The sequence below is a fragment of the Dendrobates tinctorius genome, unplaced genomic scaffold (assembly GCF_039654945.1).
Source record: "Dendrobates tinctorius isolate UK_male_01 unplaced genomic scaffold, ASM3965494v1 ptg000173l, whole genome shotgun sequence".
Classification (NCBI taxonomy): Eukaryota; Metazoa; Chordata; class Amphibia; order Anura; family Dendrobatidae; genus Dendrobates; species Dendrobates tinctorius.
In genome coordinates this window covers 9,233,364-9,259,329 of record NW_027361840.1, presented here as the reverse complement: position 1 = coordinate 9,259,329, position 25,966 = coordinate 9,233,364, and the positions used below count along the sequence as shown (strand labels likewise).

General features: G+C 46.1%; 1 protein-coding gene and 4 non-coding genes across 8 annotated transcripts; all 5 read right to left on the bottom strand.

Annotated features, from left to right (window-relative positions):
* Nucleotides 1–676: 676 nt before the first annotated feature.
* On the bottom strand, nucleotides 677–25,289 carry TBRG4 (transforming growth factor beta regulator 4). Of its 4 annotated transcripts, none has more exons than XM_073551180.1 (12): nucleotides 25,134–25,288; nucleotides 18,225–18,360; nucleotides 7,217–7,674; nucleotides 6,792–7,115; nucleotides 5,727–5,898; nucleotides 4,430–4,587; nucleotides 3,351–3,461; nucleotides 2,953–3,097; nucleotides 2,624–2,872; nucleotides 1,450–1,561; nucleotides 1,028–1,142; nucleotides 677–937 (listed from the first exon to the last, which is right to left on the bottom strand). In XM_073551180.1, the coding sequence occupies exons 3-12, from the start codon at nucleotides 7,607–7,609 to the stop codon at nucleotides 836–838; spliced, it is 1,881 nt and encodes a 626-aa protein (XP_073407281.1). In that variant the 5' UTR covers nucleotides 7,610–7,674; nucleotides 18,225–18,360; nucleotides 25,134–25,288; the 3' UTR covers nucleotides 677–835. The 4 variants fall into 4 exon arrangements, with proteins under 4 accessions (XP_073407281.1, XP_073407284.1, XP_073407282.1 ...); XM_073551183.1 differs by having other exon boundaries at nucleotides 2,965–3,097; XM_073551181.1 differs by lacking the exon at nucleotides 18,225–18,360 and having other exon boundaries at nucleotides 25,134–25,289.
* Nucleotides 2,381–2,513, bottom strand: LOC141054076 (small nucleolar RNA SNORA5). The gene has a single exon (XR_012221349.1). It is a non-coding gene; the product is annotated as a small nucleolar RNA SNORA5 (small nucleolar RNA).
* On the bottom strand, nucleotides 3,174–3,308 carry LOC141054075 (small nucleolar RNA SNORA5). The gene has a single exon (XR_012221348.1). It is a non-coding gene; the product is annotated as a small nucleolar RNA SNORA5 (small nucleolar RNA).
* On the bottom strand, nucleotides 4,269–4,399 carry LOC141054069 (small nucleolar RNA SNORA5). The gene has a single exon (XR_012221342.1). It is a non-coding gene; the product is annotated as a small nucleolar RNA SNORA5 (small nucleolar RNA).
* Nucleotides 5,560–5,697, bottom strand: LOC141054079 (small nucleolar RNA SNORA5). Its single transcript, XR_012221351.1, has one exon. It is a non-coding gene; the product is annotated as a small nucleolar RNA SNORA5 (small nucleolar RNA).
* Nucleotides 25,290–25,966: the final 677 nt, after the last annotated feature.

Below are 25,966 nucleotides of genomic sequence, written 5' to 3'. Positions count from 1 at the left end.
CCTGTGGTCAGGAGTCCTCCTCCTGTATCTATAGAGTGTAAGCTCCTGTGGTCAGGAGTCCTCCTCCTGTATCTATACAGTGTAAGCTCCTGTGGTCAGGAGTCCTCCTCCTGTATCTATACAGTGTAAGCTCCTGTGGTCAGGAGTCCTCCTCCTGTATCTATACAGTGTAAGCTCTTGTGGTCAGGACTCTTCATCCTCCTCTTGTATCTATAGAGTGTAAGCTCCTGTGGTCAGGACTCTTCCTCCTGTATCTATAGAGTGTAAGCTCCTGTGGTCAGGACTCTTCCTCCTGTATCTATAGAGTGTAAGCTCCTGTGGTCAGGACTCTTCCTCCTGTATCTATAGAGTGTAAGCTCCTGTGGTCAGGACTCTTCCTCTTGTATCTATAGAGTATAAGCTCCTATGGTCAGGACTCTTCCTCCTGTATCTATAGAGTGTAAGCTCCTGTGGTCAGGACTCTTCCTCCTGTATCTATAGAGTGTAAGCTCCTGTGGTCAGGACTCTTCCTCTTGTATCTATAGAGTATAAGCTCCTATGGTCAGGACTCCTCCTCCTGTATCTATAGAGTGTAAGATCCTGTGGTCAGGACTCTTCCTCCTGTATCTATAGAGTGTAAGCTCCTGTGGACAGGACTTGCTTTACATTGTAAACATACCGAATGACTCCATAATGATCTGATAGAGTTAGAGTTTTTATGTTTCCATCTCCGCACCTCTCACATTAAAATATTGATCATCTGAAAATATTATACTCCCTCCCGCACCAGTGAAGAGGGCGCAATATATATATATATGTACAGGTTTTGCCCTTATCATCCCGGCGCCAGCGCCCATCACACAGACATGGCCTCGGCCACCACTTTCTTAATGTGGTCCTTCAGGAACGCCACCTTCTGCCACTCAGACTTCAGTTCCTGCCACTCGTAATGAGGCACCTGCAAAGGGAGAGCGACAGGGTCATAACCTAACCCACAGCGACTGCCGACACCCTCATTCCCCCGAAACTACAAGGCTACGACACTCACCTCCAGCACCAGGAAGCCGGCGGCCCGCAGGTGTCTGCGGCACAGAGCATGCGAGCCCGTCAGGTCCTTAGTGCGTAAACAGAAGTTAGAGAATTCCCAGCTCTTCACAGCAAACCTGACAAGAGGACAAGACAATATAGTGAGTGACAAGAGGGCTGTGTACACATCACAGTCCTCAGTGAGAAAGTCAATGACTAATTCCAGGGGTGCCGCAGCTGGGAGAGTACTACAGAGCGCCAATATCACCAGAAGTGCAGATGAAGGATTACACACCACTGGATGGACCATGCTGTACACAGCGGCATCTCTCCCCTCTGCAGTGGGAGAAGTCCCCAGGTTGACAAGACCACCCTCTACATCATTGTTTTGCTCTAATGGGGTACGGAGAGAGGTGCTTTCCACACCTTCAGTGCCGTCCTCACCTTCTTACCCCATCCGGTAAAGGTTTAGTTCCACTGCTGTGCAAAACATGACAATCTGCAAAATTACTTAAAACCAGGGGATTACTTTCAGAGTCTAAAATAAACTCAGCATCTGAGGAGGAAACAAGAAAGTATATGACAGATAATAATGCAATGAAGACACACGCACATACAGGACAACCAGATGAACTAACTTTTCCTGTACTGATCCTGAGTTACCTCGAGTATTATACTCCAGAGCTGCACTCACTATTCTGCTGGTGCAGTCACTGTGTACATACATTACATTACTGATCCTGAGTTACATCCTATATTATACCCCAGAGCTGCACTCACTATTCTGCTGGTGCAGTCACTGTGTACATACATTACATTACTGATCCTGAGTTACATCCTGTATTATACCCCAGAGCTGCACTCACTATTCTGCTGGTGCAGTCACTGTGTACATACATTACTGATCCGGAGTTACATCCTGTATTATACCCCAGAGCTGCACTCACTATTCTGCTGGTGCAGTCACTGTGTACATACATTACATTACTGATCCTGAGTTACATCCTGTATTATACCCCAGAGCTGCACTCACTATTCTGCTGGTGCAGTCACGGTGTACAGACATTACTGATCCTGAGTTGCCTCCTGTATTAAACTCCAGAGCTGCACTCACTATTCTGCTGGTGCAGTCACTGTGTACATACATTACATTACTGATCCTGAGTTACCTCCTGTATTATACTCCAGAGCTGCACTCACTATTCTGCTGGTGCAGTCACTGTGTACATACATTACATTACTGATCCTGAGTTACCTCCTGTATTATACTCCAGAGCTGCACTCTCTATTCTGCTGTTGCAGTCACTGTGTACTTACATTACTGATCTTGAGTTACATGTTGCATTATACTCCAGAGCTGCACTCACTATAACGCTGGTGTCTGTAGCACAATGAGTCCCCATTTTCCACAGGAGAGGACGTGAGGCTCACTAACTACATGATTCTGTGGCAGCCCATTGGCCAGGAGTCACCACGTCACCGGTGGTCCTGAATTTGACTAAGCTGCAGATATAACCGCTCTACAGGGGGAGCAGCAGGTTATCGCACGCCCGGTATTTGCACTTTGGTTTTATTTTATGTGACCCTGTAAGCAGAGCAGGAGGTGGCAGCGTCTCACCGATCTGATGGCCGTATATCGTCTTCACACTGAAGTTACACGCGTCTTTGTCATGAAGGACGTCCCGCAGCGCCTTCCTCAGTTCTGTCTGCAGAGGAGACAGATTGCTGCCTGCAGTGGGGGGAGCTGCAGTACTGACCAGGCTGAGGGGCAGCAGAGGCCCCCGGTACTCCGGACACTCCAGCTGCGCCGTGGCATTGATCTGGGCTAATTTGAGGCTGAGGTTAGTGGATTTGTTGGAGGCGTCACCTACGAGGACACAAAGACACAGACTGTTAATGCACGGTAGGGCTTATCTACAGTCACAGCTGGATTCAGAAGGAGCATACCCATGAACTTGCCGTAGATCTTAGGATCCAGCACCTTCTGGAGGAAAGCCGGAGTAACGAGCTGCAGGACACACAACGACCACACCAAATCCACCAGCATCGGGAGGCTCAGCGAATCTAGCTCCGAGCTCAGACGCTGCACCACCTGCAGAAAGTGTAAGCAAGTCACATCACGCGGCCGATGCCTGCATTAGTGACATCACGTATGAACTGATGTCATCACATGTCAGTAGAGCCACTGTATCCCCATACTCAGTGCAGAAGAATGGGAGGTTCATGACCCAACAGGTTTTTGTAGCAGCCCATTGGCCAGGAGTCGCCGTGGAAGGGGCAGTCCTGAATTTGACGAGGCTGCAGACATTAACCCTTACATAGCAGCATGTGGACAGAAGACTTACCATGCTGAAGAATTCCTCCTGCTGGCTTGGCAGGAAGTTCAGATGTGCGAAGGACAGGATGAGGCTTGAGAGCTGGGCCGGAGTCATCGAGCTGCTTCGCTCTACACAGGCCTGTAATAGAGGGATCACAAAACATCACACTGCAGACATGATATAGACAAAGCGCTGCTGGAGAGGATGCAAGAGAAGGTTACTGCTTAACAGGAATTGTCCAGGACTGGGGTGTCGATGGCCGACCTTGGCCATTAGTAGAGTTGTGCCCAATGAAGCCGCCACATCAGTAACCTGCCGCCGGCGGAGGGTGCCCCCAGGACTGGAGTGTCGATGGCCGACCTTAGGTCATTAGTAGAATTGTGTCCAATGAAGCTGCCACATCAGTAACCTGCCGCCAGAGGGAGCCCCCAGTAACCGGCTCTTACCTTCTTCCAGCATCCACAACTCCCGTTTTCATTTATCGGCTTGGCGAGAAGTCATCATTGCAGCGCGTGATGTACATGTGATGTTGCACCAGATCGGTGGATGCTGGAAGGTAGGAGATGGTCCTCAGAGCTCCCGACCGATGACTGCAGATTACTCGGGTGGAGCTTCTGGACTGGGGCCTGAAAATCCATTCACACCACCTCTAGTCATCATTATCGGACTGATCGTGGTTTCACAACCAATCAGCAATATCAGCTCCGATCACATTCGCTTTGATAGGAGCTGAGATGAAGTTATGAAAACGAGCACGGGGCGATGTTCGGAGCTGCGCTGGTCTCAACCCCCCATCTAAGTGGACAACCATTCACCTGAATGACCGCCATGTAATATTACTTTTATCCTGTATTCACTGTGGAAGGGAGATGGCCGAGCAGCCAAGGTTTCACTAAATATCCAACCTATTGCCAGAGATGAGCGGGGCCTGCGTAGATCAGCTGGTTATGTCGGCTGCGCCGTTTATCCCAGGGTCCACGTGCAGGGATCGGGGTCCACGGCCGCCTGCTTCTGTTGCAGCTTTCACGGCCAGCAGACACCACTGAGCAGGAATTGCTGAATTTGACAGAGCTGCATAGGGCTGGGGAATGAAGACTGGAACGAACCTGTGCGATGGCCTCGCATAGCGGAAGGTGGAAGAATCGGAGGGTGGAGAAGGATCGGATGCAGCCGCTCATCTCCTTACTGCTCAGCTCAGAAATCTTGGGCAGCAGCTCTGATGCCATCTTCTGTAACACTTGATGTTGACTGAAGTTCAGCTTTGCTGGAAGACAAGGGGATGACACAAAGAGGGTAAAGGCCCCGTCTCACTAAGCAATCTCGGTAGCGAGATCGCTGCTGAGTCACAACTTTTGTGACGTAACAGCGATCTCACCAGCAAGATTGCTGTGTGTGACAGAGATCAGCGAGCGGCCCCCCTGCCGGTATCGCTGATCGCTGCAAGAAATCTCTGGACATTTCTTTGGTCGCTGGTCTCCCACTGGCCAGCACGCATCGCTGTGTGTGACAGGCGGGAGACCAGCGATCAGGTGTAAAAAATAATAAAAAAAATAAAAAATATAGTTATTCTCACCTTCCGACGTCCCGTTCAGCCATCCCGCCTCTCTCCACGCTCCGGTCCCAGTGATCCTTTGCACGAATGACCGCGAGACTTTGTTATCCCGCGAGACCGTGACATCTCGCGGTCATTCATGCAAAGGATCACTGGGACCGGAGCGTGGAGAGAGGCCGGAAGACTGCGCGGGACATCGGATGGTGAGAATAACTATATTTTTTATTTTGATTCTATTTTTTTCAGCGATGGCCAGCGATGCCAGGCGCTCGGCATCGCTGTGCTGATCGCTGGTGAAGCTGTCTGTGTGACAGCTCACCAGCGATCACATAGCGACTTACTAGCGATCCTGACACCTTCATATCGGTGTCGGGATCGCTGGTAAGTCACTTAGTGAGACGGGGCCTTTACTCTGCAACTCGTAAGGACAACTTAACATTGTAGGCATTTCTCATATTTAAGATCTCTGCTTGCAGTCAATGAATTTGAATAGTTTACATCTGGAGGCTTAGAACATGTACAGCAGCCACATATGTATCCAGTGTACACAATCCTCTGTGAGCTAAATCCTGCTACAACGCATCAGTCCGCTTGCTCAGGGCACTGTCTACACTGACACACTGTAGCAAACCCTCATCCTTGTCTGGCTCCCTGAGAAGTGAAGTTGTAGAAGAACAATGGTCGGATTGTCCGTAGCAGAATTGTATCTTCTCCCCATGTTCAGTGCATTAGAACGTGAGGCTTATGAGCTACAGGTTTTTGTGGCAGCCCACTGGCCAGGAGTCACCATAAAGGGGCAATTCTGAATTTGACGAGGCTGCGGTAGAATCGCAGTGTGATTACTGACTTACCATAGGCGTACACCAAATCTACAACGACGGACGGGCTGAGCTCCTTATTCCGCTGAACCAGGTGGAAAGACAGCGCCCTCAGGATGGGCAGAGAGCGGCAGTTCTGGGCGGCCAGAGCCATGGTGATGGTCCGAGATTCCTCGGGGCTGAAGACTTCTGCATATTCAAGCACCTGAGAAAGAAATGAACGGCATCAGACATCAGCAGGGTTGTCACCAAGAGAGAGGGAGGAGATGAGGCCAGAGACTGGTCACCAGCAGCAAATACCTGGGGGGTCAGTATGTAAGACATAGGAACCAGATCTGAGGGGCTTCCTGTCCGTTCTCTGGCTGACATCTGCAGCTGCTGCCATGAGCAGTTCTACTGTTCCCAAATACCCGCAGAAGTGCTGATGACTTCGGGTCTGCCGCCATTTGCCAAGTATCTGAACACATGGTGCACGGTCCTATTCAAATTACCTGAATACTTGTACTACAAGTGCCAGCGCAGACAATGGCATGAGAGGTGTTGGATCAACCCTCAAAATCACTATGCAGCTACAAATTAACATAAATGGATAAAACTGCAAAGCGCTGATAAAACTTGTAGTCTTGAAACTGAAGACTTTTTTATAAAACCTCTTGTCTATAAGACAGGGATTATTAATACCAATATGTACTGATTATTGCCTAGGTCACCGTCCACCTCTTCAGGTTATCAGCAGTGGCCGATCTCCTAGGAAAAGGGCTTTGTGTTTGCAAATTCTTTGTACAGTGATGGGAAGTGCCGCTCTGTAGCCGCCCAGATCTCTGAACACTGCCAGCTTCAGTGTCTGTCCTCGGATGCTGCAGACAGAGGTGGCCGCTTGCAGCATCGGACAGCGCACAGCTTGGGGTGACTTTGCCGTTTATCTGAAGTATTGGTGTCCTTCACTTCGTCCATGCTTCTCGCGTGCTGGGGGACCAGAAGGCAGTGGAGAGGAGCGCGGCCGAACCACCATCATAAGATATCAGACTTAATATCAGACTCCAGTAAAGAGGCTTTTGAATACACTATAACTCCCAAAACGCGTTGTCGGCCCTCTACCTTGTCCTCCATTCTCTCCAGCAGCGTCCTGGATACTTGGCTGAGGCTGTGAATCACATTCACTAAAGTCTTGGTGTCCTTCACTTCTGTCCACCGCAGTTCCACGCTTCGCGCTAAATCCAGAACCAGCAATTTCTGCTCCTCGGTCTGAGCGTGCGGTACTAGGACACGCGCCAGCCGCCCCAATAATTCAATACTAAACTTTCTGAGACGCCAACGCACTTCTGTCTCCGTGGAGCGCAAGTAATGGTTCTTCCCGTCCATGCGGAGCACGTACAGACTCCGGAGCAGACTGATGAGCCGAGCGTGCCATATCATCTGGATCTGGAGGGGACAGGAATGGAAATGAAAACTGATACATTGCTGCAAACTATCAGCTCTGAATTCTGGTAAAACAACCCCCATCGGTCACTCTCAGCCCTCACCTGTCTGTTCACTGCACTCAGGAGCTCCCCGAACCGCTTGTCGTTCACCACTTCCTCCCTATTTGCTTCCGTCACTTTGGCGATCTGATTGATGATGGCGGCCGCCCTGTTCCCGTTCCTACTGTGCTCATGAGAGATCTGCAGCAGTTCCTCCGCCACCGACATAGACTGGATCATTGCTAGGAAATCCTTCTCGTTCTGCCCGTTCACCTTCTGCTGCAGTGCGGGGAGGCTGTGCGTGTACCTGCAGAGGACGGGGAGGTGCTGGGGATGTGGAACCTGGACAAGATGAACGGCTCTGACACATTCTGAGGGGATGGAGGAAGATGAGGTCTGGAAGGAGGATGAAGACGCCAGCAGACGGGAACAACGCTGGATTAGACGGGCCGCCATGTCTTTGGTGTTGTGCCGCTCACTTCACCAGAAACCCCAGGAAGAGGAGGGGGTCATCTTAACATCTGGAAATAATTATATAAAATAAAGAGTAAAATCTAGAGGGACTAGACTTTCTGCACTATAGGAGTACTGAGGATGAGGGGCTGAGAGAAGTGATAAACTGGAGTATAGAGGGGAGTGATACAATGCTGGATAGGGGAGCATAATATAGAGGAGTGATGTACTGCAAGATAGGTCTCTACATAGAGGGGCTGAGAGGAGTGACTACTGCAGTACAGGGCTGTATAGAGAGGAGTGATATACTGCAGTACAGGGTTGTATAGAGAGGAGTGATATACTGCAGTATAGGACTGTATAGAGAGGATTGATATACTGTAGTATAGGACTGTATAGAGAGGAGTGATATACTGCAGTACAGGGCTGTATAGAGAGGAGTGATATACTGCAGTACAGGGTTGTATAGAGAGGAGTGATATACTGCAGTATAGGACTGTATAGAGAGGATTGATATACTGTAGTATAGGGCTGTATAGAGAGGAGTGATATACTGCAGTACAGGGCTGTATAGAGAGGAGTGATATACTGCAGTATAGGGCTGTATAGAGAGGAATGATATACTTCAGTATAGGGCTGTATAGAGAGGAGTGATATACTGCAGTACAGGGCTGTATAGAGAGGAGCGATATAATAATAATAATAATCTTTATTTATATAGCGCCAACATATTCCGCAGCGCTTTACAGTTTAACAGTTTCAAAACACAAGTCATAAGTAACAACGCTAACAATACAATAATTAAAGCAAAATAAGATGAAATAAGCCGCCCCTGCTCGTGAGAGCTTACAATCTACAATGAGGTGAGGGAGATACAGAGTACAGGTGTGTATTTACAATGGTGTATTTATAATGAAGGTCCAGCCATCTTGCGGGAGTGAAGGATGGATGGAGATAGTGAATGGGCTACACAAGCACACTTACACAGAGAATGACTTTGATTAGTGAATGTGATAGGCCGCTCTGAACAGGTGTGTTTTGAGGGAGCGCCTAAAACTATGCAAATTGTGGATAGTCCTGATTTCTTGGGGTAGAGCATTCCAGAGGATAGGAGCAGCACGGGAGAAGTCTTGGAGTCGGGAGTGGGAGGTACGGATTAGTGCAGAGGTTAGTCGAAAGTCGTTTGCAGAGCGCAGCGATCGGCTAGGCCGATAGACAGAAATGAGAGAGGAGATCTAGGGGGGTGCCGCACCGTGGAGAGCTTTGTGGGTGAGAACAAGTACTTTGAATTGGATCCTATAATGAATGGGCAGCCAATGTAAGGGCTGGCGAAGAGCGGACGCGTCCGAGTACCGATTACCCAGATGGACGATCCTGACCGCTGCATTAAGTATGGACTGGAGAGGGGATAGTCGAGTGACGGGGAGGCCAATTAATAGAGCGTTGCAGTAATCCAGGCGAGAGTGGATCAATGCAACAGTGAGGGTTTTTGTTGTTTCCATAGTGAGAAAAGGGCGGATTCTAGAGATGTTCTTTAGGTGTAAGCGGCAAGAGCAGGCAAGGGATTGTATATGGGATGTGAAGGAGAGATTGGTGTCAAACAAAACACCCAGACAGCGTGCCTGCTGCCGGGGTGTTATTGTGGTACCACCCACGGAGAGGGAAATGTCAGATTTAGGGAGGTTAGTAGACGGCGGCAGCAGAAGAAGTTCAGTTTTGGAGAGGTTGAGTTTCAGATAGAGAGCGGACATGATATTGGAGACTGCGGACAGACAGTCACTGGCGTTCCGTAGTACAGCGGGGGTAAGGTCGGGGGAAGACGTGTATAGTTGTGTGTCATCAGCATAAAGATGGTACTGAAAGCCAAATCTGCTGATGGTCTGTCCAATTGGGGCCGTGTAGAGAGAGAGAAAAGAAGGGGGCCAAGGACTGAGCCCTGAGGTACCCCGACAGCAAGAGGAAGAGGAGATGACGTGGAGCCAGAGAACAAAACACTGAAGGAGCGGTCAGAGAGATAGGAAGAGAACCAGGAGAGTGCAGTGTCCTTAATGCCTAGTGACTGGAGCCTAGAGAGTAGGAGATGGTGGTCAACAGTATCGTAAGCTGCAGATAGGTCAAGAAGAATGAGCAGAGAGTGGTCACCGTTACGTTTTGCTGTCAGAAGGTCATTGGTCACTTTGATGAGTGCAGTTTCAGTCGAATGTAGGGGGCGGAAGCCGGACTGTGAAGGGTCTAGAAGGGAGTGAATGGAGAGGTAACGGGTAAGGCGGGAGTAAACTAGGCGTTCCAAAAGTTTAGAGATGAAGGGGAGATTGGAGACTGGTCTGTAGTTTGTGCAGGATGGGTCGAGAGCAGGTTTCTTTAGTAATGGAGTAACGATGGCGTGTTTGAAGGAGGATGGGAAAATGCCCGAGGAGAGGGAGAGATTAAAGATTGTAGTTAGGTGGGTTGTGACGACTGGAGAGAGAGACTGGAGGAGATGTGAGGGAATGGGGTCGGTAGTGCATGTAGTCGGACGAGAAGAAGAGAGGAGTCTGGAGACTTCTTCTTCTGTGATGGGATCAAATGTGGAGAGTGAGCCAGGGGAGATGCAGGAAGGGATGGGAGTCACAGCACTTGGTGGTTGGGAGCAGATTTCTTGACGGATATTATCTATTTTTTCTGTAAAGTGGGAGGCCAGGTCATCAGCACAAATGTCTGTGATAGGGGCTTGTGCTTTTGGCCTGAGGAGGGAGTGAAAAGTGTCAAAAAGTTTCTTGGGGTTGTTGGCTAGTGAGGAGATCAGGGTGGTGAAGTAGGTCTGTTTGGCAAGGTGAAGGGCAGCGTTATAGGTTCTTAACATAAATTTGAAGTGTATGAAGTCTTCTGGTGTGCGGGTTTTTCTCCATAGGCGTTCAGCACTCCTGGAGCATCGCTGGAGAAGTTGAGTTTGCAATGTGAGCCGGGGCTGTTTTACTCTGTGTTTGGAGGTTCTGAGGGTGAGGGGAGCTACTTGGTCAAGGGTGCTTCTAAGAGTGTCATTGTAGTGATGAACAGCCAGATTAGGACAGGAAAGAGAGGAGATTGGGGACAGAGATGAGTGTAGGGAATCTGAAAGTGTCTGAGGGTTAATAGCTTGTAGATTTCTGACTGTGTGGTAGGTAGGAATGAGCTGGGGTGGGCGAGGATTTGTGAGCGTGAAGGAGAGAATGTTGTGGTCAGAGAGTGGAAGCGGTGAGTTGTTTAGGTGGGAGATTGAACAGAGCCAGCAGAAGACCAGATCAAGGGTGTTACCGTCCTTATGTGTCTCAGAGGTTGAAAGCTGTGAGAGGCCTAGAGAGGTGGTTAGTGATAGAAGCTGGGATGCAGATGTGGAATTAGGGCTGTTAATGGGGATGTTGAAGTCTCCCAGGATGAGGGTTGGTAGTTCTGAGGACATGAAGTGTGGCAGCCAGGCTGAAAAGTGGTCAAGGAAGTGGGTGGGTGAGCCTGGGGGTTGGTATATAACCGCTACCCTGAGGGAGAGGGGACGGAAGAGCCTGATGGTGTGGACCTCAAAAGAAGGGAATAAGAGTGATGGGACTGGGGGGATGACCTGGAAAGTGCATTGTGGGGACAGGAGTATGCCAACTCCACCACCAGGTCTGTTTGTGGGTCTCGGGGAGTGAGAGAATTGTAAGCCACCGTAGGAAATGGCAGCAGGAGAGACAGTGTCAGAATACTGAATCCAGGTTTCAGTGAGGGCCAACAGATTAAGAGAGTTGTTCAGAAAGTAGTTGTGTAGGAAAGGAAGCTTGTTACAAGCAGACCGTGGATTCCAGAGGGCACAATTAAAAGATTGAGATGAGGGAGTGCAAGTAATGTTAATCAGATTATTGTGGTTTCGATATGAGGTAGGGTAGGGGTTGAGGTTGGGGGATGGTGGACCAGGGTTGGGGGAGATGTCCCCTGAAATCAGAAGGAGAAGGAAGATAAAGAGCCAATAGTTGTTGGAATTGTAAGTAGTTTTTTTCTGCGATGTGTTTGGGCAAGATGGGCTGAGGTTTCTCAGGAAGGTGAGGAGTGTGTGGGAGCTGTACATGGGAGAAGGAAGGGAGCGATATACTGAAGTATAGGACTGTATAGAGAGGAGTGATATACAGTACTTCAGCACAGGGCTGTATAGAGAGGAGTGATATACTGCAGTATAGGACTGCTGCATAAAGAGGAGTGATATACTTCAGTACAGGGCTGTATAGAGAGGAGTGATATACTGCAGTACAGGGCTGTATAGAGAGGAATGCTATACTGCAGTATAGGGCTGAATAGAGAGGAGCGATATACTGCAGTATAGGACTGTACAGAGAGGAAGAGGAGTGATATACTGCAGTATAGGACTGTATAGAGGCGTGATATACTGCAGTATAGGGCTGTATAGAGCGGAGCGATATACTGAAGTATAGGACTGTATAAAGAGGAGTGATATACTTCAGTACAGGGCTGTATAGAGAGGAGTGATATACTTCAGTACAGGGCTGTATAGAGAGGAGTGATATACTTCAGTACAGGGCTGTATAGAGAGGAGTGATATACTTCAGTACAGGGCTGTATAGAGAGGAGTGATATACTGCAGTACAGGGCTGTACAGAGAGGAATAATATACTGCAGTATAGGGCTGTATAGAGAGCAGTGATATACTGCAGTACAGGGCTGTATAGAGAGGAGTAATATACTGCAGTACAGGGCTGTATAGAGAGGAGTGATATACTGCAGTACAGGGCTGAATAGAGAGGAGCGATATACTGCAGTATAGGGCTGTATAGAGAGGAGCGATATACTGCAGTATAGGACTGTATAAAGAGGCGTGATATACTGCAGTATAGGAGTGTACAGAGAGGAGTGATATACTGCAGTATAGGACTGTATAGAGAGGAGTGATATACTGCAGTACAGGACTGTATAGAGAGGAGCGATATACTGAAGTATAGGACTGTATAAAGAGGAACGATATACTTCAGTACAGGGTTGTATAGAGAGGAACGATATACTTCAGTACAGGGTTGTATAGAGAGGAGCGATATACTGCAGTATAGGACTGTATAGAGAGGCGTGATATACTGCAGTATAGGGATGTATAGAGTGGAACGATATACTGCAGTATAGGACTGTACAGAGAGGAGCGATATACTGCAGTATAGGACTGTATAGAGAGGAGCGATATACTGCAGTATAGGACTGTATAGAGAGGAGCGATATACTGCAGTATAGGACTGTATAGAGAGGAGCGATATACTGCAGTATAGGACTGTATAGAGAGGAGCGATATACTGCAGTATAGGACTGTATAGAGAGGAGCGATATACTGCAGTATAGGACTGTATAGAGAGGAGCGATATACTGCAGTATAGGACTGTATAGAGAGGAGCGATATACTGCAGTATAGGACTGTATAGAGAGGAGCGATATACTGCAGTATAGGACTGTATAGAGAGGAGCGATATACTGCAGTATAGGACTGTATAGAGAGGAGCGATATACTGCAGTATAGGACTGTATAGAGAGGAGCGATATACTGCAGTATAGGACTGTATAGAGAGGAGCGATATACTGCAGTATAGGACTGTATAGAGAGGAGCGATATACTGCAGTATAGGACTGTATAGAGAGGAGCGATATACTGCAGTATAGGACTGTATAGAGAGGAGCGATATACTGCAGTATAGGACTGTATAGAGAGGAGCGATATACTGCAGTATAGGACTGTATAGAGAGGAGCGATATACTGCAGTATAGGACTGTATAGAGAGGAGCGATATACTGCAGTATAGGACTGTATAGAGAGGAGCGATATACTGCAGTATAGGACTGTATAGAGAGGAGCGATATACTGCAGTATAGGACTGTATAGAGAGGAGCGATATACTGCAGTATAGGACTGTATAGAGAGGAGCGATATACTGCAGTATAGGACTGTATAGAGAGGAGCGATATACTGCAGTATAGGACTGTATAGAGAGGAGCGATATACTGCAGTATAGGACTGTATAGAGAGGAGCGATATACTGCAGTATAGGACTGTATAGAGAGGAGCGATATACTGCAGTATAAAGAGTAATATACTGCAGAATAGAACTCGTCATAGAGGAGTGAAGTGCTGCAGTAAAGGGCTGTATATAGAGGAGTGATATAATGCAGAATAGGAGAGCACAATATAGAGGAGTAATATACTGCATGACAGGGCGCTAAATAGAGGAGGGATATACTGTACGATAAGTCTCTACATAGTGGGGCTGAGAGGAGTGATATACTGTGGATAGGGCTGAATATAGAGGAGTGATGATTATAGAGGAGGGATATACTGTACGATAAGTCTCTACATATTGGGGATGAGAGGAGTGATATACTGTGGATAGGGCTGAATATAGAGGAGTGATGATTATAGAGGAGGGATATACTGCAGGATAGGTCTCTACATAGAGGGGCTGAGAGAAGTGATATACTGCTGGATATGGCTCTATGTAGAGGAGCTCAGAACAGTGATATAATGCAGGATAGGGCTTTATGTAAAGGACTGACAGGAGCGATGTACGGCTGAAAAAAAGGTGCGCCCCCAAGAGAGGACTGCTTATTTTTTGTAACATGTCACTGTACTTTGAAGGGGCCTGGAGGAAGGAGGGCAGAGCAAAACCAATTGCCAGACACTGGTCCAGCAGCCACATTAGAAGTCTGTCGCCACCAGAGCAGGGGACTGAGACCCTCCTCCTACTTGCTGGCATTCCTGGGTGCTCCTATGATTAGTAGGCTGGAAGCGTCATCATGCTGAAATGAGAGGCTTGGACGGGTCTGGACCGGCGGCCACAGACAAGTGAATTGCCTGACAGACCAGGGTCTTGCAGATCATTTTGCTCAAGTCTAAAATATAGTATAGAAACAAATAAATATATATATATATTTATAACATGTGTCTTTTGGAGGGGGTTGACATTGAACTGGGATGCAGATGTGGAATTAGGGCTGTTAATGGGGATGTTGAAGTCTCCCAGGATGAGGGTTGGTAGTTCTGAGGACATGAAGTGTGGCAGCCAGGCTGAAAAGTGGTCAAGGAAGTGGGTGGGTGAGCCTGGGGGTTGGTATATAACCGCTACCCTGAGGGAGAGGGGACGGAAGAGCCTGATGGTGTGGACCTCAAAAGAAGGGAATAAGAGTGATGGGACTGGGGGGATGACCTGGAAAGTGCATTGTGGGGACAGGAGTATGCCAACTCCACCACCAGGTCTGTTTGTGGGTCTCGGGGAGTGAGAGAATTGTAAGCCACCGTAGGAAATGGCAGCAGGAGAGACAGTGTCAGAATACTGAATCCAGGTTTCAGTGAGGGCCAACAGATTAAGAGAGTTGTTCAGAAAGTAGTTGTGTAGGAAAGGAAGCTTGTTACAAGCAGACCGTGGATTCCAGAGGGCACAATTAAAAGATTGAGATGAGGGAGTGCAAGTAATGTTAATCAGATTATTGTGGTTTCGATATGAGGTAGGGTAGGGGTTGAGGTTGGGGGATGGTGGACCAGGGTTGGGGGAGATGTCCCCTGAAATCAGAAGGAGAAGGAAGATAAAGAGCCAATAGTTGTTGGAATTGTAAGTAGTTTTTTTCTGCGATGTGTTTGGGCAAGATGGGCTGAGGTTTCTCAGGAAGGTGAGGAGTGTGTGGGAGCTGTACATGGGAGAAGGAAGGGAGCGATATACTGAAGTATAGGACTGTATAGAGAGGAGTGATATACAGTACTTCAGTACAGGGCTGTATAGAGAGGAGTGATATACTGCAGTACAGGGCTGTATAGAGAGGAATGCTATACTGCAGTATAGTGCTGAATAGAGAGGAGCGATATACTGCAGTATAGGACTGTAAAGAGAGGAAGAGGAGTGATATACTGCAGTATAGGGCTGTATAGAGCGGAGCGATATACTGAAGTATAGGACTGTATAAAGAGGAGTGATATACTTCAGTACAGGGCTGTATAGAGAGGAGTGATATACTTCAGTACAGGGCTGTATAGAGAGGAGTGATATACTTCAGTACAGGGCTGTATAGAGAGGAGTGATATACTGCAGTACAGGGCTGTACAGAGAGGAATAATATACTGCAGTATAGGGCTGTATAGAGAGGAGTGATATACTGCAGTACAGGGCTGTATAGAGAGGAGTGATATACTGCAGTACAGGGCTGAATAGAGAGGAGCGATATACTGAAGTATAGGACTGTATAGAGAGGAGCGATATACTGAAGTATAGGACTGTATAGAGAGGAACGATATACTTCAGTACAGGACTGTATAGAGAGGAACGATATACTTCAGTACAGGGTTGTATAGAGAGGAGCGATATACTGAAGTATAGGACTGTATAGAGAGGAGTGATATACTGCAGTATAGGACTGTACAGAGAGGAGTGATATACTGCAGTATAGGACTGTATAGAGGCGTGATATACTGCAGTATCGGGCTGTATAGAGAGGAGCGATATACTTCAGTATAGGACTGTATAGAGAGGAACGATATACTTCAGTACAGGGTTGTATAGAGAGGAGCGATATACTTTAGTGCAGGGTTGTATAGAGAGGAGCGATATACTGCAGTATAGGACTGTATAGAGAGGAGCGATATACTGCAGTATAGGACTATATAGAGAGGAGCGATATACTGCAGTATAGGACTGTATAGAGAGGAGCGATATACTGCAGTATAGGACTGAATAGAGAGGAGCGATATACTGCAGTATAGGACTGTATAGAGAGGAGCGATATACTGCAGTATAGGACTGTATAGAGAGGAGCGATATACTGCAGTATAGGACTGTATAGAGAGGAGCGATATACTGCAGTATAGGACTGTATAGAGAGGAGCGATATACTGCAGTATAGGACTGTATAGAGAGGAGCGATATACTGCAGTATAGGACTGTATAGAGAGGAGCGATATACTGCAGTATAGGACTGTATAGAGAGGAGCGATATACTGCAGTATAGGACTGTATAGAGAGGAGCGATATACTGCAGTATAGGACTGTATAGAGAGGAGCGATATACTGCAGTATAGGACTGTATAGAGAGGAGCGATATACTGCAGTATAGGACTGTATAGAGAGGAGCGATATACTGCAGTATAGGACTGTATAGAGAGGAGCGATATACTGCAGTATAGGACTGTATAGAGAGGAGCGATATACTGCAGTATAGGACTGTATAGAGAGGAGCGATATACTGCAGTATAGGACTGTATAGAGAGGAGCGATATACTGCAGTATAGGACTGTATAGAGAGGAGCGATATACTACAGTATAGGACTGTATAGAGAGGAGCGATATACTGCAGTATAGGACTGTATAGAGAGGAGCGATATACTGCAGTATAGGACTGTATAGAGAGGAGCGATATACTGCAGTAAAGGACTGTATAGAGAGGAGCGATATACTGCAGTATAGGACTGTATAGAGAGGAGCGATATACTGCAGTATAGGACTGTATAGAGAGGAGCGATATACTGCAGTATAGGACTGTATAGAGAGGAGCGATATACTGCAGTATAGGACTGTATAGAGAGGAGCGATATACTGCAGTATAGGACTGTATAGAGAGGAGCGATATACTGCAGTATAGGACTGTATAGAGAGGAGCGATATACTGCAGTATAGGACTGTATAGAGAGGAGCGATATACTGCAGTATAAAGAGTAATATACTGCAGAATAGAACTCGTCATAGAGGAGTGAAGTGCTGCAGTAAAGGGCTGTATATAGAGGAGTGATATAATGCAGAATAGGAGAGCACAATATAGAGGAGTAATATACTGCATGACAGGGCGCTAAATAGAGGAGGGATATACTGTACGATAAGTCTCTACATAGTGGGGCTGAGAGGAGTGATATACTGTGGATAGGGCTGAATATAGAGGAGTGATTATTATAGAGGAGGGATATACTGTACGATAAGTCTCTACATATTGGGGATGAGAGGAGTGATATACTGTGGATAGGGCTGAATATAGAGGAGTGATGATTATAGAGGAGGGATATACTGCAGGATAGGTCTCTACATAGAGGGGCTGAGAGAAGTGATATACTGCAGGATAGGGCTCTATGTAGAGGAGCTCAGAACAGTGATATAATGCAGGATAGGGCTTTATGTAAAGGACTGACAGGAGTGATGTACGGCTGAAAAAAAGGTGCGCCCCCAAGAGAGGACTGCTTATTTTTTGTAACATGTCACTGTACTTTGAAGGGGCCTGGAGGAAGGAGGGCAGAGCAAAACCAATTGCCAGACACTGGTCCAGCAGCCACATTAGAAGTCTGTCGCCACCAGAGCAGGGGCCTGAGACCCTCCTCCTACTTGCTGGCATTCCTGGGTGCTCCTATGATTAGTAGGCTGGAAGCGTCATCATGCTGAAATGAGAGGCTTGGACGGGTCTGGACCGGCGGCAACAGACAAGTGAATTGCCTGACAGACCAGGGTCTTGCAGATCATTTTGCTCAAGTCTAAAATATAGTATAGAAACAAATAAATATATATATATTTATAACATGTGTCTTTTGGAGGGGGTTGACATTGAACATGATTTACATGGGATTGTTGGAGAGGACAGACGGCTCGGTATGAAGTTAAAATGATTAAATTACCCTTTTCCTTCTCGTGACCCCAGTGACGCTCTGATCCTCCTCTTCACATGGCCGCTGTTCAGACTAGCTGCAGCATTGATTGTGTGGAGCAGAAGTCACTTTTCCAGTGTAATCCTATGAGATCTGATATCTGGGTCTATAGGATTGCATTGAAAAAAAAAAAATTAACTTCTGGTTCATAGAGAAGTCGCTGTGTGATCTGGCTCCTCTGAATTATGGTCACAAGAGAGAGGCGACCAGAACGGCGCTGATATCAGGAGGCGATGGGGAAGCATAGGGACACATGAACAATACACAAATTGCTAAGGGACTAAGATCTATATTTTCCTGGGATTGCTTCTTCAAGGGGAGTCTGTCAGCATAAAGAGCACTGTTCATACCAAGCACAGCCGCTCACACGGCCCGAGCAGTGCTTCTTGTTTTCCATCAGTCCCCGTGCTCCTCTGACTCAGAATGACTCAGCTGTCAATCACAGACGAGAGAGCAGAGACCGATGGAAAACAACGCTGGGCTGTGCTCAGGGTCATCCGTGCTTGGCTTCAGTCATTTTACTCTATAGCTACATAGGGGGCTAGGGAGACCACACTGTGACTACCAAAGAATAAATCCCACCTCACTACTGAATAAAATAACATTCACATAAATACTACATACACTGCTCAAAAAAAATAGAGGGAACAGAATCTAACTCCAAGTAACTCCAAACTTCTGTGAAATCAAACTGTCCACTTAGGAAGCAACACTGACTGACAATCAATTTCACATGCTGTTGTGTAAATGGAATAGACAACAGATGGAAATTATTGGCAATTATCAAGACACCCTCAATAAAGGAGTGGTTCTGCAGGTGGGGACCACAGACCACATCTCAGTACCAATGCTTTCTGGCTGATGTTTTGGTCACTTTTGAATGTTTTGTGCTTTCACACTCGTGGTAGCATGAGACAGACTCTACAACCCACACAAGTGGCTCAGGTAGTGCAGCTCATCCAGGATGGCACATCAATGTGAGCTGTGGCAAGGTTTGCTATGTCTGTCAGCGTAGTGGCTGGAGGCGCTACCAAGAGACAGGCCAGTACACCAGGAGACGTGGAGGGGGCCATGGGAGGGCAACAACCCAGCAGCAGGACTGCTACCTCCGCCTTTGTGCAAGGAGGAACAGGAGGAGCACTGCCAGATCCCTGCAAAATGACCTCCAGCAGGCCACAAATGTGCATGTGTATTCAGTATGTAGCTAAATGTTTTTGAGCAGTGTATATATCAGCAAATGGAAGACAAAACTCCGAAACTATTGTTGCATATAAAAAAAACAACAGCCAACAAGGGGCGGTGACCTGAGCACCATCCACCTATGTGCAGCATCTGCTCAGTTCGGTAATGGTCCATGATCTCTGCTCAGACAGCCGTGCAGCACTGCAGCCCAACCCTTCGGTATCAGTGCTGCCATTTTCCTTGCTCGTCTTGACGAAGTGTCCATGGAGTAAGGCGGACTCGTAATGAATGTGGAGCAGATACTGAGCGACATCACAAGACTCGTGCTTCAGTCGGGACGGGAACACATGTCTGTCGCCAGTTAATCACCTTTGTATTGCAAACTACAAGGAATTTTCTGCCTGTCCAACGCTATGGAGTAAGATGGCGCTGTACAAGTAAAGCATAATAGAGAGTGTACTGTACATGGGGTGCGTATACTGCATATAGGGGTGTGCGTACCGTAAAGACGTATACTGCATATAGGGGTGTGCGTACTGTAAAGACGTATACTGCATATAGGGGTGTGCGTACCGTAAAGACGTATACTGCATATAGGGGTGTGCGTACCGTAAAGACGTATATTGCATATAGGGGTGTGCATACCGTAAAGACGTATACTGCATATAGGGGTGTGCGTACCGTAAAGACATATACTGCATATAGGGGTGTGCGTACCGTAAAGACATATACTGCATATAGGGGTGTGCGTACCGTAAAGACGTATACTGCATATAGGGGTGTGCGTACCGTAAAGACGTATACTGCATATAGGGGTGTGTGTACTGTAAAGATGTATACTGCATATAGGGGTGTGCGTACTGTAAAGATGTATACTGTATATAGGGGTGTGCGTACTGTAAAGACGTACACTCCATATAGGTGTGCGGGCACCGTAAAGACGCACACTGCATATAGGGGTGTGCGTACTGTAAAGACGTATACTGCATATAAGGGTGTGCGTGCTGTAAAGACGTATACTGCATATAAGGGTTTGCGTACTGTAAAGATGTATACTGCATATAGGGGTGTGCGTACTGTAAAGATGTATACTGTATATAGGGGTGTGCGTACTGTAAAGACGTACACTCCATATAGGTGTGTGGGCACCGTAAAGACGCACACTGCATATAGGGGTGTTCGTACTGTAAAGACGTATACTGCATATAAGGGTGTGCGTGCTGTAAAGACGTATACTGCATATAAGGGTTTGCGTACTGTAAAGATGTATACTGCATATAGGGGTGTGCGTACTGTAAAGACGTATACTGCATATAAGGGTGTGCGTGCTGTAAAGACGTATACTGCATATAAGGGTTTGCGTACTGTAAAGATGTATACTGCATATAGGGGTGTGCGTACTGTAAAGATGTATACTGTATATAGGGGTGTGCGTACTGTAAAGACGTACACTCCATATAGGTGTGTGGGCACCGTAAAGACGCACACTGCATATAGGGGTGTTCGTGCTGTAAAGACGTATACTGCATAAGGGTTTGCGTACTGTGAGGACGTATACTGCATCTAGGGGTGTGCACTGTATATTGGGGTGTGCATACTGTAGACGTATACTGTATATAGGGGTGTGCATACTGTAGACATACTGTATATAGGGGTGTGCACTCTATATAGGGGTGTGCATACTGTAGACATACTGTATATAGGGGTGTGCACTCTATATAGGGGTGTGCATACTGTAGACATACTGTATATAGGTGTGTGCATACTGTATGCACAAAATAAAGAAGGATTTTTCCAGCGTCTGCAGGAGTTAAAATAACAATTGCTTTATTGATAATATAAAATCTTCTTACCATCAGGTAAAAACGACATAAAGAGGCATATGAAGGGGAGCAATTTCCTACGTGTTTCACCCTAAGAGGGCTTAATCATGGAGTGCGTAAGAAAGGTCTCCAAGCAAATATTTAAACACATCAAGAAAACAGGTGAATCAATTAGGTGAAAAACACACCCATTCATTTAACATGAACAAAACCAAATTAAATCAACTGTGCAAAAGATGGAGACCAACACACAAAAAAAATTGTAATGACGAAAAAAAATTCAAAAAAAGAGGGAGGAAAAAAGAAAGAAAAAGAAAAATTTAAAAAAATACTGGTGTATAATATAAAACAATTAAAAAACACACATTGATTTTGTAAAGAAGCCAAAGTATATTTTGATGGTGTTATAGCAAAAGTCTTGCGATTTACAAACAATTTATATATAACTTATTGACAGGGAAAAAAAAAAAAAATTCTAAAACATTTTCTTTTTCTTTTTCCCTGTTTCTTCTTCCTGCTTTTGTTTCCCTCTTCCTGCTTATATTCCCTTTTCTTTTATAATGGGAAAAATTAATAATAAAAAAAGTAATTCCAAAAATTGATTATCATGTATTGGCTTTTTTGGCTGTGGGCATAATTTTTGCATTTCATGTAAACATGTCAAGAAATGCAAATCATTCACTTCTATGTTTACTGGTTTAACTTACAACATTAGGGATTTTATTAATTGTAATACCCCTAATGTTGTTTATCTTATTGAATGTACTTCTTGCTCAATTCAATATGTAGGTTGCACGACTTGTCCTCTTAAACAGCGGATACGCAGACACATGTCTGATACACTAAATCCTTCCGCAGTGAATGTTTCTGCAGTCTCGAGGCACTTCATTACTATTCATAATAGGTGCCTGGATTCCCTTACATTCATTGGCATTGAAAAAGTCTACAAACCAACTAGGGGAGGGGACCACCGCAGAAAGATTCTCAATCCAGAGTCTTTCTGGATCTACAAATTGGGTACTAGAATGCCGCATGGTATGAATAAGAGGAGAGATCTAATCATGCAGTATTCTTAGGCATCTCCTTCTCTTCCATGTTACCCCATTTTCCCCATTATAAAAGAAAAGGGAATATAAGCAGGAAGAGGGAAACAAAAGCAGGAAGAAGAAACAGGGAAAAAGAAAAAGAAAATGTTTTAGAATTTTTTTTTTTTTCCTGTCAATAAGTTATATATAAATTGTTTGTAAATCGCAAGACTTTTATTATAACACCATCAAAATATACTTTGGCTTCTTTACAACATCAATGTGTGTTTTTTAATTGTTTTATATTATACACTAGTATTTTTTTAAAATTTTTCTTTTTTTTTTTCTTTCTTTTTTCCTCCCTCTTTTTTTGAATTTTTTTTCGTCATTACAATTTTTTTTGTGTGTTGGTCTCCATCTTTTGCACAGTTGATTTAATTTGGTTTTGTTCATGTTAAATGAATGGGTGTGTTTTTCACCTAATTGATTCACCTGTTTTCTTGATGTGTTTAAATATTTGCTTGGGGACCTTTCTTACGCACTCCATGATTAAGCCCTCTTAGGGTGAAACACGTAGGAAATTGCTCCCCTTCATACGCCTCTTCGTATGTCGCTTTTACCTGATGGTAAGAAGATTTTATATTCTCAATAAAGCAACTGCTATTTTATCTCCTGGAGACGCTGGAAAAATCCTTCTTTATTTTATGCATGCACTATACACCCGGGTCAGGGTGGTTCCGTGCGTCGGAGGTGTGATCAGGAGTGAAGAGGGGTGAGCTGAATACTTCTTGTTTGTGCTGTGCATACTGTAGACATATACTGTATATAGGGGTGTGCACTGTATATAGGGGTGTGCATACTGTAGACGTGTACTGTATATAGGGGTGTGCATACTGTAGACGTGTACTGTATATAGGGGTGTGCATACTGTAGACGTGTACTGTATATAGGGGTGTGCATACTGTAGACGTGTACTGTATATAGGGGTGTGCATACTGTAGACGTGTACTGTATATAGGGGTGTGCATACTGTAGACGTGTACTGTATATAGGGGTGTGCATACTGTAGACGTATACTGTATATAGGGGTGTGCATACTGTAGACGTATACTGTATATAGGGGTGTGCATACTGTAGACGTATACTGTATATAGGGGTGTGCATACTGTAGACGTGTACTGTATATAGGGGTGTGCATACTGTAGACGTGTACTGTATATAGGGGTGTGCATACTGTAGACGTGTACTGTATATAGGGGTGTGCATACTGTAGACGTGTACTGTATATAGGGGTGTGCATACTGTAGACGTGTACTGTATATAGGGGTGTGCATACTGTAGACGTATACTGTATATAGGGGTGTGCATACTGTAGACGTATACTGTATATAGGGGTGTGCATACTGTAGACGTATACTGTATATAGGGGTGTGCATACTGTAGACGTGTACTGTATATAGGGGTGTGCATAATGTAGACGTGTACTGTATATAGGGGTGTGCATACTGTAGACGTGTACTGTATATAGGGGTGTGCATACTGTAGATGTATACTGTATATAGGGGTGTGCATACTGTAGACGTATACTGTATATAGGGGTGTGCATACTGTAGACGTATACTGTATATAGGGGTGTGCATACTGTAGACGTATACTGTATATAGGGGTGTGCACTGTATATAGGGGTGTGCATACTGTAGACGTATACTGTATATAGGGGTGTGCACTGTATATGGGGTGGGTGTGCATACTGTAGACATACTGTATATAGGGGTGTGCACTGTATATAGGGGTGTGCATACTGTAGACATACTGTATATGGGGTGTGCGTACTGTAGACATACTGTATATAGGGGTGTGCACTGTATATAGGGGTGTGCACTGTATATAGGGGTGTGCACTGTATATAGGGGTGTGCATACTGTAGACATATACTGTATATAGGGGTGTGCACTGTATATGGGGTGGGTGTGCATACTGTAGACATACTGTATATAGGGGTGTGCACTGTATATAGGGGTGTGCATACTGTAGACATACTGTATATGGGGTGTGCGTACTGTAGACATACTGTATATGGGGTGTGCATACTGTAGACATACTGTATATAGGGGTGTGCATACTGTAGACATACTGTATATAGGGGTGTGCATACTGTAGACATACTGTATATAGGGGTGTGCATACTGTAGACATACTGTATATAGGGGTGTGCACTGTATATGGGGTGGGTGTGCATACTGTAGACATATACTGTATATAGGGGTGTGCACTGTATATAGGGGTGTGCGTACTGTAGACATATACTGTATATGGGGTGTGCGTACTGTAGACATACTGTATATAGGGGTGTGCACTGTATATAGGGGTGTGCATACTGTAGACATACTGTATATAGGGGTGTGCATACTGTAGACATACTGTATATAGGGGTGTGCACTGTATATGGGGTGGGTGTGCATACTGTAGACATATACTGTATATAGGGGTGTGCACTGTATATAGGGGTGTGCATACTGTAGACATACTGTATATGGGGTGTGCGTACTGTAGACATACTGTATATAGGGGTATGCACTGTATATAGGGGTGTGCATACTGTAGACATACTGTATATAGGGGTGTGCGTACTGTAGACATATACTGTATATAGGGGTGTGCGTACTGTAGACATATACTGTATATAGGGGTGTGCACTGAGCACTCACACGTTATTCCCTCCTCCCCGCTGCAGACCATTCCTTCCTGGGCTCAGCACCCTGCGCTGTGGACAGTGACTGGCGCTTATATGCGCAGCTCCCGTCTGTGGCCCCAGTCCCCGCTGTGGCCCCGGCTCCTCCGCTTCTTACCTTGCAGCGTGCGGCTCCACCGGTGTGACCTCCAAAGCGAGAAGGAAGTCGTTGTCTCCTCTGACGTCACTTCCGATCTGCTACCAAATCCCCGGTCGCGTCACAGGACTACGGGAAAATGTCCGCCGCTGGCAGCGGGTGAGGCGCGGCCATGATAGCTGAGGGCACAATGCTGAGGGGGCGCGGCCTCTAGTGACAGCGTTATCACAGAGATAACACGTGTGACCTATAGCCAGGCTCCCGCCATGGTTGCTACAGGCGACTGCAGGGATCTCCTGCTGTATAAATGAACAGATTTCTTATCATTTCTGGCGTTTTCTATTTTCTGTGTTGATATTTCTATATCAGGACAGGGTGATTTTTCATTTTTTTCCTTTTTCATGTCGTCACGAGTTTCAGTGTTGGATGATTATTTTACCACATATTGTGCTGAAAAACGGGAATAAAATGCCAAGTGCGAAAAACGGGGTGTAACACAATTCCACATATATTACAGGCATAACGTCTCCTCTATGGGAAGGACACAGGTTTTTCTACCAGTCGTAATCCACGTGGCTGGAATTAAGGTAGAAGTGTCTGCATTTCTGCCCAGTGAGGCGAGGTGTAATCTGATCGACGCTAGCTTCCTCCAGGTCCAAGGCCTCATCCCACATACTCTGTCCAGACCCATAATCGCCATCCACTCCACTCCCCGGAGACAGGGGCACTTTACTGTAGTCGTCCGACACTTGCGGCTTCAGGTGGGGACCATGCACACTGAGGTGCTGGACTGTTATGTGCCAGAGGGTCTGCCCTCACCTGTGGCTGGAGGGTCTGCCCTCGCCTGTGGCTGG